This window comes from Pyxicephalus adspersus, chromosome 1, assembly GCF_032062135.1.
Source record: "Pyxicephalus adspersus chromosome 1, UCB_Pads_2.0, whole genome shotgun sequence".
In the NCBI taxonomy this organism is placed as follows: Eukaryota; Metazoa; Chordata; class Amphibia; order Anura; family Pyxicephalidae; genus Pyxicephalus; species Pyxicephalus adspersus.
In genome coordinates, this window is record NC_092858.1 from 39,600,650 (window position 1) to 39,616,692 (window position 16,043).

At 36.4% G+C, this 16,043-nt stretch overlaps 1 protein-coding gene across 1 annotated transcript in view; it reads right to left on the reverse strand.

Moving 5' to 3' along the window:
• Positions 1 to 16,043, reverse strand: part of ARHGEF25 (Rho guanine nucleotide exchange factor 25) — a 177,490-nt gene that overhangs the window by 132,263 nt on the left and 29,184 nt on the right. Inside the window, exon 2 of the mRNA XM_072407295.1 lies at positions 3,778 to 4,018. Coding sequence (XP_072263396.1) covers positions 3,778 to 4,018 — 241 coding nt within the window. The remainder of the gene's footprint in view (positions 1 to 3,777; positions 4,019 to 16,043) is intronic.

Sequence of the window (16,043 nt, forward strand, 5' to 3'; positions counted from 1 at the left end):
TAGAAAAGCCATTCTTTTAATCGACCCAACGCCGATTGGAGCAATGTGCGACTGAGGGCCACATAGTTGTGTACTGACCACATCGTGATTATGCTCCCTTATTGTTCAATCTGCAGTGTGTGTGTTTATGAAGTTGTATTATAAACTGCAGAAGAGAACTAGATTCTATCCATTGAGCAGGCAACGCTGTTGATAAATACAAGAAATATGCCCAGCTCACTATTTGTCAAACCAAACATTTGTTTAATATTATATATTCAAATCAATATGATTAAGCAGTGCTGTTACACTAGTGTGCAACAAAACTCAATGTTGTATTATTTTTACCGGATGAATATTTTAGAATGCCAAGTAAACTATTTTCAGTGCACTTATAAGCATGCAAGTATGCATGGCTATCACTGTTCCAGCTATATTAGGGCACTGCCCTTTATACCTTCAGAAATATTTCAGTACATGCTCATCATCTGATGATGTCTGCTTATCAAGTGCAGAAATAATACATCAAGCTCTTAGCTATCCCATACAGATTTGTAGTTATGGAAGTGCCTGTGTGTGCCTATAATAAACTTACTGATCTATCAATGCATTATGCTATTCTTTCCCGGAGAAATGTTAGTCAATCCAAACCATACTTTATTTTATTATTAGTGTAGGTAAAGGTTAAACCTGTGTTTTGTCTGGAGTTATACTTTATGAGTAAAAGCTGCTACACAGTGTGCTATGATCATTTGAAGGACAGAAATGTTAGACAAATGAACAGGCCTTGTGTATTTGGTTAAATAAAAGTTTTTTTTTATTTTTTCCTATTTAACTCAAGTTTATTTTCGGGAAATTTGGTGAGATAGATCATGCCAGTGCAAACCACACTGATTTTAGATAGCATCCTGTCTGTGACCCTTCACTTGAATAATACCATTCATTCTACCACCAGGAGGCAGACTGGGTGTTCTATTACCAGACATACAGCAAATAGGAAACATGGCTAGTCCACAAAATTACAAAAATAACCAAGACACAGCACGGTACATTCAAACAGACATTCTAATTTAACACTGCATCCAGAACTGCTGGGATCCCGCCGATTCATAGGCTTGGTATGTGGTATGTAAAAGAAAAAAGTAAGGTGCTAATTTATTGCAACAAATGACACAGAGCAATGAGGAATCATTGTGGTAAAACTGGATTGGGGGCCCACATTCGCACACAGATTCACACACAAAACAATAACAATGGGCCTGGAGAGTATACGCTTTAATCAGTAATCTGGGTGATTTAGCAACCCCAGATTGGATCTGGTCCAAGATTCAAAACATTTGCATAGCAAATATCAAATGACTTTGAAAAAATCCATTACAGGTTTTCTGGATCACCCAGCTTTACTGATGAAAGTATTTCCTCTTCAGCCTTGGAGAGATTTATTAAATCAAGACCGATCTTTGAACCTCTCTAACTAATGTGAACTGCGTATGTTGCAGTCCTAGTAAATAAAGCTGCTTTAATTCCTTCTGTTCCTACAAGGTTTACTATAGAGTAAGCACATCAACAAAACCCAGAGTGCTGTGCTTAGTTAGGAGAATGAATAAACCGCACACAAAAATAAAGTCTGTATCCCAGAAGTTGGTGCACCTTTATGACCAAAACCCTTGGTGGGGCAAAACCCATCAAAAGATTTGACGCAGGTTTATGGCATGACTTTTTAAAATATATTGATGTTTGTACAGCGGCATTCATAATACAAATAAATGCAGCTTCTTTACTTTATTAGTTTGAATGTTTTGAGGAATTAGACTTTTTACTGCTATTTATCACTGGAATCTCTATTCCAAGCAGCATTGAGTACAGGATCTTAAACCAGTGTGTGTACAAAGACATGCAAATACACAGTAAATTCTCCTCCACGTTTTGTTTGTGGAGTCTTTTAACACAATATTGGCTGGTATGTTGTATGTGGGAATAACAATAACATTTTAGTGCTGATGTTGAGGAAGGAAAGGGGTCCTTGGAGTAGTCAATTGTAACAATAGTTACTAAAGTAATAAAACCTGGAAATCTCCCTGCAAATTGGGAACAGTTAAAACCAGACAACATAATCCCTCTGTGAGTTTTTTTAAAACAAGAAATTCTGAAGCATGGGATGAATAGGGGGGACAAAAAAGATAGAAGTCTGCTGGTGAGAATAGGAAGAAAATGGAGAGAAAGACAAAAACCATATAAGAGGGAGGACAGGGAGGACTCCAAAAAACAGACATGCCAGAAAGAGAAAGTGAAGGATGCTGTGCAGCTTTATTGGTCTATACCAGAAGTAGGCAAATTCCGGCCTTTAGGCCAGATAGGGCCTAGCCAGTATTCCAGTCCGGCCTAACGCCCTCTAGTTATTTATTGTTCGATCCGGCCTAATTGAATTGTCATGTTATCGCGAGTTCTTGCGATATCATCGAGTTCCTGCACAGTAACCCCAATTACTTTGCCTAAAGAGCTGAAGCAACGTAAATACCAGTCTCCGGAAGGTTGACCTCGAACGTTGTGTCTTCAACTCCGAATGGACTGATGAGTAATTCTTCCTCCAACACGGCAACAAAGCCCTGTGTTTAGTGTGCAACGACACCAACAGCACTTTCAAGTGGTCGAATCTCAAGAGGCATTTCGATGCCAAGCACGCGCACACGTATGGAGACTACACCGCGGATGAGAGGAAGACTGAGGCTGCTCGCTTGCAGTCACGGTTGGAAAAAACTTAGTAGTCCAAAAAGTTTGCCGACCACTTGTCTATACAGAAGCTCAATATTAATTTGAAACAATTGTAAGTGATGGTTTCAGGTGACAGTTTCAAAAAAGTGGGTGAATATTAACTTAATTTACCCAATAGTGTGAAAAGCATCTGCACGTGATTGAAGAGCTGAATAAAGTGTATCAACTCCTTTAGTAAATCAGCTTGACCATGACAGCCATTAGGCCTATTTTAAGACTCACATTGCCCTGTGAGTGTTATATTAATTCTCTCATTGACTATAATTACTGGAAATAATAGTTGTTATGAAAAACAGCCATTGTTTTAGCTTAGTGAATTCAGTCTATTGAGAAGATTTTTTTCTGTTACTGAAAAACCACCAACAGCTGATTTATACAGTAAATAAATACAGAATAAAAGGCTTGGGATCAAATTCCTATTGGTTAAGTATGAAAAGTCAAGTACTACCAAAATAAAATAAAATCATCACAAATCAAACTAATATTACAGTGAATCAAAAATGTGTGAAGTTATTTACATCTAAACCTGCACTAGTCATATATGTTGTCCATTTAAAGGCGCTTCTCCATAGATAATTTTGATGGCACCTTTAGACAATTCCTCACCCACTGATGATGTAACATTTGAATACCCATATGCAAATATTGACTTTCTGTAGGTCGATAAATATACAGGGCTAGGGATACCCTGCTGTCAGGCCAAAAAAAGGGGTAATTTTCTTCATATGCAAGAGGAGTTTTCAAAGTAGTCCCCAAATTATGTACAGCTATGCCTGGCAAATTATGATGTCTTCTATTCAAAGGGAAGGGGAAGGTATTTATTGATTTATTTGAACTAGATTTTAATATATTTTTAAAATAATCAGTAATTTGTGGAGATAGTTAGATAAAGTCATTTCCAAATGTTTTTTCCTATTAAAATCAAGCTTGGCCTCGCCATTTCATAGTAATTTTTTTTTGTGATAACCTGCTTCAAGTCATTAAATGAAACGACAAGTATTCGTAAATGAAAAGTTTGTAGTTTACCTTCTTCTGATTCTGAGCAGTGGCGAAAATTTTCTGCAAACCATGCTCTAAAGTCAGAGAGACGTCGGGTCCTGCCAATTCCCGGGCATGTGTTTTCAGGAGGGGTTAGCTGGCTGGCTGCTGTGTCTGATGACTCCACACTGTGTTCTTCATCCACATCTGTGTTTTCTGGCTCCTCCACATTCTCTTCATTACTGCTGTGTTCAGGTGCAGCAGAATCCTCTGAGCAAGCTTCCGAAATCTAAGTAGTGAAAACAAAATATTTATATTTAGTGTTAATAAAGAGTCATTTTAGAACTACATTACTTTTAAATAATTAATAGTAGCAAACATGTGCTTGTTTTGGCCAAGGGGTGAATGATGTTACAGGTGATTTACGAAGGAGGGGGGAATGACAGGTAGGACAGTAGGAACAGTGTGCACTTTCCAGGCACAAGCAGAACCTAATCTATAATACATACAGGGGGGCAATGACAAGAAACTGGGGGCATGTAGCGAACATCAAGGATGTGTTCAAGTTTAAAAACTCCTGCCCTATGAAATACTTACCTTTGTCCACATTATAGTAATAACCAATGCACAGTCCTGCCCATGACACACAGCAAGCATGCCATGACCCCTTTATTGCAGAGTACAGATGACTTATATTCACCTATATTCAAAAGAAGCCAGCAGGAGAAAAGAAAGTATTTCATACTGTAGGTTGTGCTCAGGGTAAACATGCCCTTTAAGTTTATTAGTATGGCGCTTTTAATGAAAAGTCAATGTTGACTGTGTACCCCATGATGGGTGCCTGAACATCAAACATCACTTTGGATACATGTGTTATCAATACACCTGATGGTGCAGACATTTTTTCTAAGTAATGCATGATGGTGTTTATATCTTAACAGTCCCCTTAGTAAAATCCCACTGCAGTTAATATGTTTTGTGTGAAAGCACCCATGCTGGTTTCACATCTGTGCATCCCTGTTTTCATGCTTTTTTATTATTCTTTTAGGGCAGGTGTACTGCCATGTATTGACATGTTCACTGGAGTGCACTTAGTAATGCATACAAAGTTGAAGTATATCATTTGTGTGTTGCATTAGACAACCCATTAACATTAAATGGGCTGACAAATAACCCAAACAAACATAAAACTAAGCCATTTTTACTGCAGTGCACCATAGCAAACAGATGGTCCACATCTGTGAATTGTGGTGTGCTGTGGCATGCTGTTTAGGGGTACCATTCACAATGCACCTTTTTATGTTTTTCCATGTTCACCACATTGGTTGTAACCCAAAGCAACAAATCTACTGTTTGTCCACATTTTATTTTTTTCTTTGAAAAAACGTTGAAATAAAATTTTAATTCAGAAATGCCTTTCACCATACACATTTTGTTTTACATGTGTATTGAGCACATGACAATTATCTTTGCATATACTACAAGTGTAATTCCCATGTCCTTTCTAATTGGTGCAGTGGGTTGTTACACATCAATGCTCTTTACAACCTCTCATCACTAGCAGATGAATAGCAGCAGAGATAATACATTATGTGCTTATATGCTCCTAGTTTTGAAGTGGAATTACCAAACGTTCTGGTTTAACACCCATGCAAACTTCCTGACACCAAGGCCCCGATTTAATAAAGCTCTCCAAGGCTGGAGGAGATACACTTTCACCAGTGAAGCTGGGTGATCCAACAAACCTGGGATGGATCTGGTCCAGGATTCAAAGCATTTGCTAGCAAATGACATTGAAGAAATCCATTCCAGGTTTGCTTGATCACCCAGCTTCACTTGTGAAAGTGTATTCTCTCCAGCCTTGGAGAGCTTTAATGAATCAGGCCCCAAAAATGTGATTATGTTATCAGAACATCACTGGGGTATTTTTCTCTATGGGAAGAACTGATGAAGCAGCTTAGAGAGGTGAAAAAAGCTCTCTTCAACATTCAAAGAGCAAGTCCAGTTGAAGGTGACTAACTACTACTTGATTTACAAAGACCTGGGAAAATGAGAACCTTTATAAACAAATTGTAGACTGGCATAACATAAAATAAAATCTGTTACCAGCTCCCTATTGCTCATACAGATATTCTGTGTCCCAAAGTAATGTAATCTAATTAAAATGCCTTCCCCCCTTCCCCAGTTTCATAGTACATTAGTGTTGGAAGCAGCCATCATGCATTGTTAGGTCATATCCTATTCAGAGGAAGACCACCAAGAAAACATAGAGATGTAGTAATAGATGTAAAGATTTAGTAGTAAGATGTGTAGATGTAGTAAATATTGGCAGAGATTTCCCGATACCTGAAGTTACTTAAGGGTTACACATCTGCAGAAGCAGTGGCATGTACCTCTATAAAGTGTTCTCATGTAATCTGTGGTAAATATGGAAAAGTTCTAAAGATTTGTGTGAAAATGGGAAACCTGTGCTGTACATTATTGGTGGCCTCTGCCTCACTATGAGATATGACACAGTAGCAGCAACACTGAGAAGCTGCTAACGGGGATGACAAAACCATCACTCTCAGCAAATAAGAGCTTCAATTCTCTCCCTCAATACAAAACTGTCCCTGCCCCAAAAAGAGACTGAAATTCTGCTATGAAATGTTTTCTTCTAGATATTAAGAATCTTGTATAGCTGCAAAGTTTTGACTTCTCCTCTAACCCATTCTCCGTCCCTATCTTCATCAAGAACAAAAATAAAAATAAGAAAGATATTCCCAACTTGTGGATTATATATGGATAGAAGGGTTGGATTCTTATTGGTTGCTGTGGATTGGCTGTATTGGTTTGCTCAGTATGTTTTTCAGTCACATCTTAGTTGAAAAACAGTCATTTAGTGCATTTTCCCTGTGTGGCAAAAAATTAGGTTTTCCAGCCAAAACCATTTTTGCAAAAGATTACAAGATTCACACACTTATCCCTATGTACGCCACTTCTGACAAACAGCGAAAAAAGTATTGCATAAGTAATCTGATTCCAAGCCAACATTTCCACTGCCTGACACAACCCTAATCTTCACAATAAAAACTTGTAAACAATCACTCCCATTGTTTTTTTGTATTTGCTTGTTTTTATCATTTTCATATGCTCAGACAGTTTTGCATTGATTTGCTTAGTACATAGGGTCATTATAATCAGTTTAAACTTACTTGAATATATTAAATAAACTTTTTATTAGAAGCATAGATGACTAAAAGAAGCTACCTTACATTGGACATATTATGAAAACAACCAAGTCACTAAAAGACAAATAGGCAGAATTCACTCTGGCAGTGAGGTTGCAGTGAGTTTACTGCTTCCCTGCGCCAGGAACGGCTGCCTCTCGAGGAGACGTTATATAGAGCTCCCCAAAGTGGATTAATACCAGTACTGCCCACCGCCGCCAGCTGTAACATGTGCAGATGTTGGTTCATTAGGAACCAGCGCTGCTATGAAAGTGTTTGAGTGGGTGCCAAGGTGCCAGCTACAGCAAGCTTCACGGAATGGCGCAAGGTAGAGGCAGGTGTGAACCTCCCCTTATGACTGGAAAAATTGAAGGGAAAAGTAGAAAAATATCAATAAAGTGAATGAATACAATCACTGACAATATCAACATGCAACTGCAAAATAAAAGATAGATCATTTTGGCAAAAAACTAGCAATGTAGAAGTAACACAATATGATGATGATGATTATCATTACTAATAATATTAATATTATTAGGAAGAAGAAGGACTAAATGTGTAACCCTGCCTACCTGAGGTTACACATTCAGTTCATCTCCATACATTTGAAAAGCGTTGGTTATACTGTTTGTGTCTGAGGACGTTTCTGGCTTTCAGTACTGATTGTGTCTCTGTGGACTTGTTTCCTGTGGAGCTACTATGGTGTCATATATTTTGCTGGTGGTGATAGTACATTACTGATTGGAGACATATTTCTGGCTGTGTCAGTACAACGCAGAAATGTGAAATTCTAATTCGGGAAATGAATACTATATTCGTAACTAGAGCTCCCTGAAATGTAATGTGGGCATAAGGGGGTAGAAGCTTGACTAGTATTGGCCAGAAATTTGTCATGGTGGCCCTGTTTAGATGAAATAGTAGGTGGAATTGAGAGAACTTTCTTTGAAGAGACTGCACCATGTCTACTGAGGAACCTGCTTAGTTCCATATTAGATTATGGTATTTCTGTTAACATTATTGCAAAGTTTTCAATTTTATATATTCAATCTCATAGAAAGGGACCATAAAAGATTATATTGAGTATTTAGCTGCAAATATATGTATGGAACTGTAAATGGACAACAGTTGGGATTTATTTATTTTTATTCCTATGCAGCCCATAAAACTCCAGTTTGATATGTCTGTGCTAGGCTGGCAGCACAGAAAAATGTAAGAGATCCTAATTGTCTAATAGTGCATAACCGCCAACTCTGGCCTACTTCTGCTGTGCAGGGGGTCATGGGGAGGTAATAAAAATGGGTTTAGGTTGCTATAATAGTAATATTTTCAAATACGTTCTGAAGAGCCTAGAATACCAATTTATTTATAAAAAAGCAGATAGGTTACACACATTGGTTTTACTTTTTGCAAGTAACCAGTGGCATTTCCTATTTGTTGTCAGTGTGAGCTGTATGTTTATGCCCTTCATATGACATGTATCAATACTGTAATTGTGGCTACCATGACAACTTGTTTTCTCTCCTCCAGGCAGCTCTCTGCAGCTAAGAATGATTTTACATTACAGCCATATCAGGCTTTACATATTTCGTCTGCAAAAACATAGCTTACGGTGTTTGGGAATGAAGGTGATAATTGCTGGTTGAATGATAGTAAGATTGCAGATCCTAGATATAACTGATATAAGTAAATATATAGGAGAACATCAATGGGAGAGGCACCGTTCACTGCCACATGTGTGGACTTTAGGGCGGGCCTTGGACTGACACACTGCTGGTATTTGCCTGGAGGGCTATAGGTAGCCTTCCATTGCTAACTTGGCCCACCTTCTGACGATGGTAAAGAAATAAGCTTTAATTTAATTTATTAGTATTCCTTTCATATGATGCTTTTAGAGGGACTACCTGTACAGTACATGCACATTACATCAGGCTTTTCATCAGGCAACCCTATACCCCTGGGAAACCACTGAATATATATAAAATATAAATGTAATATATAAAAAAAATGTAAATATATAAAATTAGAAATAATTTTAAAAAAATTAGGTCTTGGGAACCCTTGCTAAAACTAATTTATTGTAAAGAATACTTATCTTACAGTGGTGGCTAGAAATTTTTTTATAGACATCCAAAAACATTTTTAGGGGCATGCAGCTGGTTTTACCAAGTGAAGTTGGCCCCAGAACTATGTTGACATCATGAAATAGAAGGTCAATCAGCTACACTTCAAAGAACCTCTAGAGGAACCATAGTTGAGAATGGCTGCTTTAAGTTAACCCCGTCACTTTAACCCTTTTACTGCCAACCAATCTCTTATGGCAGATCCAACAACCACATGTAAACAAACTTCCGGCCACTATAGCATCCAGTAATCTGTTTACTTTTCTGGATCAGGGCTATTAAAATCGAAGTGATTCAAGCAACTGTGAAGGCACTAAAAGCTTGGCATAAAAAGTAATTTTAGGACTGTCATTGGGGGGAGCATGGAGAGAAGATCACATACCCAGCCTTTCCTTCTCCCAAACATAGAAGCACTCTGCTCTGAGCACCATAAGCTTCACAGCTGTGACATGTCAGCTGCCTGCAGTGGTTGATCAGTTTGATTCTTTACTCAACTGAATAAATTAGATGCATACAGTTTACATGCTTAGTAGATTTTGTATCTATTTACTCAAATATTTTATATTTTCCAATTAAGACTGTGATTTTATTGTGTTTTGTGGCTTAAAATTAATCTGGGAGTAAGTTTGATACGCAGTAATGCAAATATTATATAAAACACAAATCAGAATTTAATTTTACAAAGTGTTTGCTTTCAGAAAATATATATTTTGGGTTTTAAACACATTTTCATTTAGAAGATGACATTTTTAGCACATGCTCAAAAAATCAACTAAGTGAAGGGAACACATTGCAATATTATCGAGGTTTTTGGTAATTTTTGCCTGAAAAGTAACTCTACAAATCAATCTATACCAAAACTAAACACTCTAAAGTATTTATATAAACTAAACAAGTAGTAAAAAAAAATCCTGAAATAAGCCCCAACTGACATATGTAGCTTTAGGCATTGTGCAGAATACATCTTCACAGTTCACAATCACTGAAAACCCCTTAAATGTAAGCAAACACAAGGGGTATATATTTATAAATAATTCACATTTTTTGAAATGAAAAGTGCTTGTTTTATTCTTCAAACTGATATAAGCAAATGTACCTAAACTGGAGACAGGGAAATATACTTTAATGTCCTTGAAGAGCATTATGGTAAATAGACATGGATGAACATATGGATACATTGTTTTTTTTTTTAGCAGATATCATTCTCAGTTCATTCACACAGTAGAACTGTGCTTGTTTTTATTCAAAATAAACACAAACATAATAATAATATTTATGCTAAAAACTCAAGTAAAAACTAAAAAAGAAATACCTAAAAGCATTAAAGTAAATAATTGGAGAAGAGAAGAAATGAGTTAGGACTGATTAAAAGGCTCAATAGGAATACATGTTAATAAATATTTTTTTTTAATTGTAAGAATTCTTTAAGTGGTGCTATATGCATAGTTTGGTGTACATATGAATGGAATAGTACCTATATTGTAACAAGATATTATTACATTGTATTGATTAGTGTATTAGTGGTGAGGTCCATTGGCAAAAGCGAGATGTAGGAGATACATCCAAAAAACTTTGTTTAGGTTCAATATTTTAATATACAAATTTATATTTAAAAATGGTAACACTTTTTGTATTTAAATTCCTACATTTTTAAAGAAACAAGACAAAGGGAAGTATATTGCTGCAGATATGTAACTAATTTATTTGTTTGACCTCTGTTGAGAGAAAAAAAGGCTCAATGACTCTATGAGCATGGAGACATCACTTGTGTATTACAACAATGCAGTTTGATATCATAAAACCAGAGCCTTTATACATCCCTACATTTTGCCTTTGGGCTCCATGGCAGTGAAAGAATACCTATGTAACAATCCACTGAAATGTATAAAAAAAAACAAAAAAAAAACATGTACCTGAATTTGTTCACTGCTTTGTTTGCTGCTTTATTCTAAAGTACACAGTAAAGACAAATTACATTTCCTCCAAAAGCTGAAAAGCTGAAGGTGATCTCTCACAGGGATTGCTGACGCAAGATGACATGCAGATGATTGCTTCCTACTATAATCCCAAAAAACAAATCTCAGTACTGTGTTGAATTCAGACATTTATGAGCAGCTGCAAGTATCTCAATCATACTTATAGGCTGCTACAAATAATACAAATCCAAGCAAATGGCAGATTGATGAAAAGAGTAAATTTCACTCCATCTCGTGTTTACTTAACATACCAGCTCAGGTTCAGTGAAATTCTCTGTTTATACAACTCTCCTGAACGTGATCGGCCATCAGAAGTGAACACAGGCTGACGTATAACTAACTCTGATAGTAAATCAGTCCATTAATTCACCATTTTACAGTAAAATACCTACATCCCAGACTAGACAGATGTACTTTAATGTATGTAAACTAAACAATAAACTCATTACTAGTAATGTTGGTGTTCGAATTCAGGCTGTCCTTATGTTCGACCTGAATATGGCTGTTCGAATTCAGATGGACTCGACCCGAAAAACATTTGATTGCACAAATTTGTTTGTAACAAAATGTGTTTAAAAAAATTAAAACATTTATGTTGAAGTAATTTATTGAATGTGTGTGATTTGTGTAACTAATATTTATTTTTTTACAGGTTATCCCACAATGACAGGTTGATTCCAATGGCTGCATAGCCGTAGGAAATCTCGTGTCGGTGTGAGATCCCTGGGCAGAGGTTATATGAGGACAAGTCTCCCCATTCATCACCTCTAGTGCTCTGTGATTGGATGAGGAAAGGTAAACCCTAATGACAGCTCAAGCGTCATCAGGATTTTCCTTTCCCCAGCCAATCACAGAGCACTAGAGGTGAATGAATGGGGAGACTTGTTTACATTTAGCCTCTAGTGCCGCAGCCGCATTCCCTGAGAACAGTGTGCGATCCCCGGCATGTGGAGCTGTCAGCTCTGCTCCCCTGATTGCTCTTGCAGTTCTTCACAGTCCCGAAAAATAACCCAAATTTCCCCACCATTAACTTTAATTGTGTTTGATCTCGACATTCGATCACCCAAACAATATCCCCCTATTCAATTGAATGAATTGAATTGAAGCTGTCTAATCGAATAGTGAGATATTCGACCAAAACTTATTACTAGTTCCCATTTTGTCTTTTAAATATGCCTTTTAAATATATGGTTTTATTTGTTTAGTTAGTGCAAAAACATTTGATAATATAAATAAAGGAAGAGCTGTCTTAGGTAATGTGCACACTTTCTGTGTTATTTTAGTGAACCGAGTTAGCCCTCTTTGGAAACTTTAAAATATAATATTGAGATGATTCAATATGCTTTATGTCCTATGTTTTAAATATGTTGTAGGTACCTTAGTTTTGTATCCTAATGTGAATTATCCCTTATGCCCTTATGTTTTTGTTTTTTGTTTGTTTTTTTTATTAGCAACCAATAAAAACAGACAATTACAGAACTCAAACCAGTGTATACAGATGGCAAAAGCAAAAAAAAGCATGAAAAGGCATACAATTTACAGAAATAGTTATATCTAGTAACTCGAGAGAACATATAGCATGCCATGTAATGATAAATGGAAAAGAGAAATAAATTGTATACGTACATAAGAACATTTCCGTTATAGCAGTAAGCAATCTACCATTAGGTTTCATTGGTCGCTGATTTTATATTAAAGAGTATAGAAAAAGAGAGGAGAGAAAGAGAGAAAGAGGAGGGGGGGAGGTGCTGTATAGAGATAAAACAAAAAAGAGGGTAGTGGGGAGGGGGGGGCAGGGGGAGTAGGGATCGGTGCACAGTGGAGGCGCTGTATGCTCACGGTAGTGATGCCCTTATGTTTTTAAACACTGTAAACCTCATATATTCCCAAAGAAGCAGTCTTGACTGTGAAACGCGTAGAAATGAATTACAGATTTGCTGGTTGTTCTAATTACCAAGTTTCCTACTCTGATTGATAGCCAACATCTTTTGGAAATCAGACCTCTACTTTTGAGGCAATTTTAGAAAAATACTATATATATATGGAAAATTGGAATAACTATCATACTGACTAATATTCATATATTGTGAATATTATTAATAAAATATTTTTCTTACTTCATGTTGACCTTAATACCTCAATAACCTTGTTAAACTTAATAAATACATTTTAACTGATCTATTATAATGCATAAAATTTGTTGTAGTAGTATAATAGTTCCCTATTTATTTATTGTGCTTTGTGGATTATTATTTCTTCCTCATCAGTTTAAATTAGGATGTGGCTGTCTATACTGCTTTCTATGTACATGATCCATGTATACAGCCCTTCTAGTTAAGTATCATGGAAGACAGATTCATTAGCATCTATGTTGTGAAAAACGAGATAGGAAGAAAGTTTTAGTGGTTATCAAAAGACATTTAAGAAACTGTGTGTTTTCAGCCTAAGACTAAGTAACTATGTGTATTCCAGACTGACCAGCATGTATTAACTTGTATTTTCAGGTTCTTTAAAGGAGCAAAAAAATTAGTAAATGTGCAAGTATTGACGATAATGCAGTGGACATGTTCTTTGTATTTTGCCCTGACATTCATAATAAAAGGATCTGTCATTTGAAAACTTGGAGCCTACCATTACTGACCTCTCTTTCCTGGTTTCCTGCCTGTCAAATGCTGACCATCTTTCTTTAGTAAACACTGACATAGAACTTGAAAAAGGTAAGAATTTCTTTGAACTATTTTGATCTACATACTTTTATCAAGTCATTGAGGGTATCACACCAAGGGGGGTCAGTATAATGGCCAGCCCACATATCTCTTATGTTTTTAGAATTCACCTAACAAAAAGACCAGCTGGATAACAAATTGTACCAGAGATGCTTTAGAACTGTATACTCTGTATAGAGTTGTAGGGGCCCTAATACTGGAGTTGAATATTTTTGCTTTACTTTTTCAGCTGGGTTAGCCTAAGCATGTATTTACTTTTCATGTGCTTCGTAGGTTCTTTTTAAATTCTGGGTATTGATTACTTCTGCCTGGTACTATTGAGGTGTTTCCAGTATTCAGAGTGGGAAGAATCAATATCTGAGTTATGAATATTTATTTCAGCCAGGAGCTGAGAGCTTTGGTTAATGGTGTGATCCAAGGGAATGTGAAAAATGTTTGGAACAAACTTCCAAAGGGTTCTTTTCACATTGCCCCCCCCATTGCCATATGGGACCTGCGTTAATAGTTAACTGGAATTTAGTTACATTGCTGATGGTTCAGTTCAGGAAGAGCTGATAAAAATGTTCTGCCTGGAGGAAGCATTTTCAATTGAATCTTTTGTGAATTAGACTGTCCAGAGACAGATAAGAAGTTGCTGCTGGACATTACATGAAGAATTCATTGCCTACAGCAAGTAAATGTAGTAAATGCTGGTATGTAGGATCAACTGCCTAACCTAATGTTTAAAGCGATAAAGATTCATTACACCCTCAAGTGTAATTAAACTCATCCATTTTCAAACATTTCTGCTGCTAGGCACAAAACTTACATCAGCCTTTTCCTTTCTCCAGCCTGCCATCTATGCAGAAATCAGCCTGTCAAAATTGCCAATCTCCATTTCTTTGTTAATGGGTGGCTACATTGCCTTGTAGGGTCCAAGGAAGCCCCTTCTTGGGGCAATGATTGGCAATGGTTTCCAAAGAACACCAGATCCAAAGTGTATACATGATGAGAAGGAGTACTTCTCCATAGCAGATTTGGAACATGGTTCTTTAGAAAATGGAGGCTGTGGCTATACCAAAATTAAAAATGTAAGTGTTGCATGACATCTTTGGAAGTAATAGTTGAACTGGACATACTTTATTTGTATTCAAATATGGATTTCTGAGAAAATAAAATGAGGCTTCAATACTATTTTGGGTAAAGGTCTGTGATTGTTGTTGCAGGGTCATATGTGACTACTTAGGCTCCTAAGGGACAAGACTGGAAGTTGTTTCTTGTGTGGGACAGATTTTCTGCAATATTTTTTGTTTGTTTGTTTTTTTTTTTTTTTTACATCTGCAATAATTTTGGGTATCATGCATATATAATTATCTCTCCTAAAGTTTATTCAGCACTAAAAATATATTAAAAAGACTAAAATAACTGTCACCCCCAACTCTACTATAAGCCAAGGATCCTACCCTGAATGTGGACGCGCCCAGGTGGGTAAAATTTGGTGAGAAAGCCAGCAATACCTCGTTGGAGTTGTTTTACACCTCCTGGAATATGAGGAGTGCTACATTTTTCACCGTGAAGCAATTTACTGAAGGAAAAATGTTTTGTCGTCCATAGTGACATATGCAGATAATATAAAAGTGATACATGGTAGTGGACATGGTATTCTTTATTGGCTTACATAAGTTATTAAATATTATAATAATTAAAAATTGTATAAAGCTTGAAAAAGGGATATAAGTAATTTCAAAATGGGCCCTTTCCTTTAGCACTCTTTAATACATTAGGCCTTTTATAAGGGAAGCACTTCTACATTTAATGTCATTCGTATATATTTAAAAGTACCTTGTTAAATAATTTTTTTAATCAAAATAGTAAACCATACTGAAATTTAAAGGCCAGAGAGAATGCAAAAAACAAATTGATTCTACCCTTATTATTCCTTTTTATTCTTCAAAGAGTTCTCATCCCTACACAAAGCTCTGCAGGATATTGTCCTACAGTGAACTCTTATTGGCTGCCAGACATTAACATAGTGATTCTGTTTTGATAACTGATAGGAGGTTTAGCCACCCATGCGTCATTTTAGCTGACAGACCCAGCTAAACATAGGAAATACACAGCATGGCCAAGTCATTGTTTGCACATATACAAAATAATTATTACTTCAACTGAGATCTAGAACATTTATTATAGAAAAATCACAGTGTCAAACGACTTTGCTACCCTAATTTATTGGACTGTTTTGCTTACCACAAATTTAAACACAGAACTTTGCTTACAAAACATTCTAAAAAGTGCATTCCA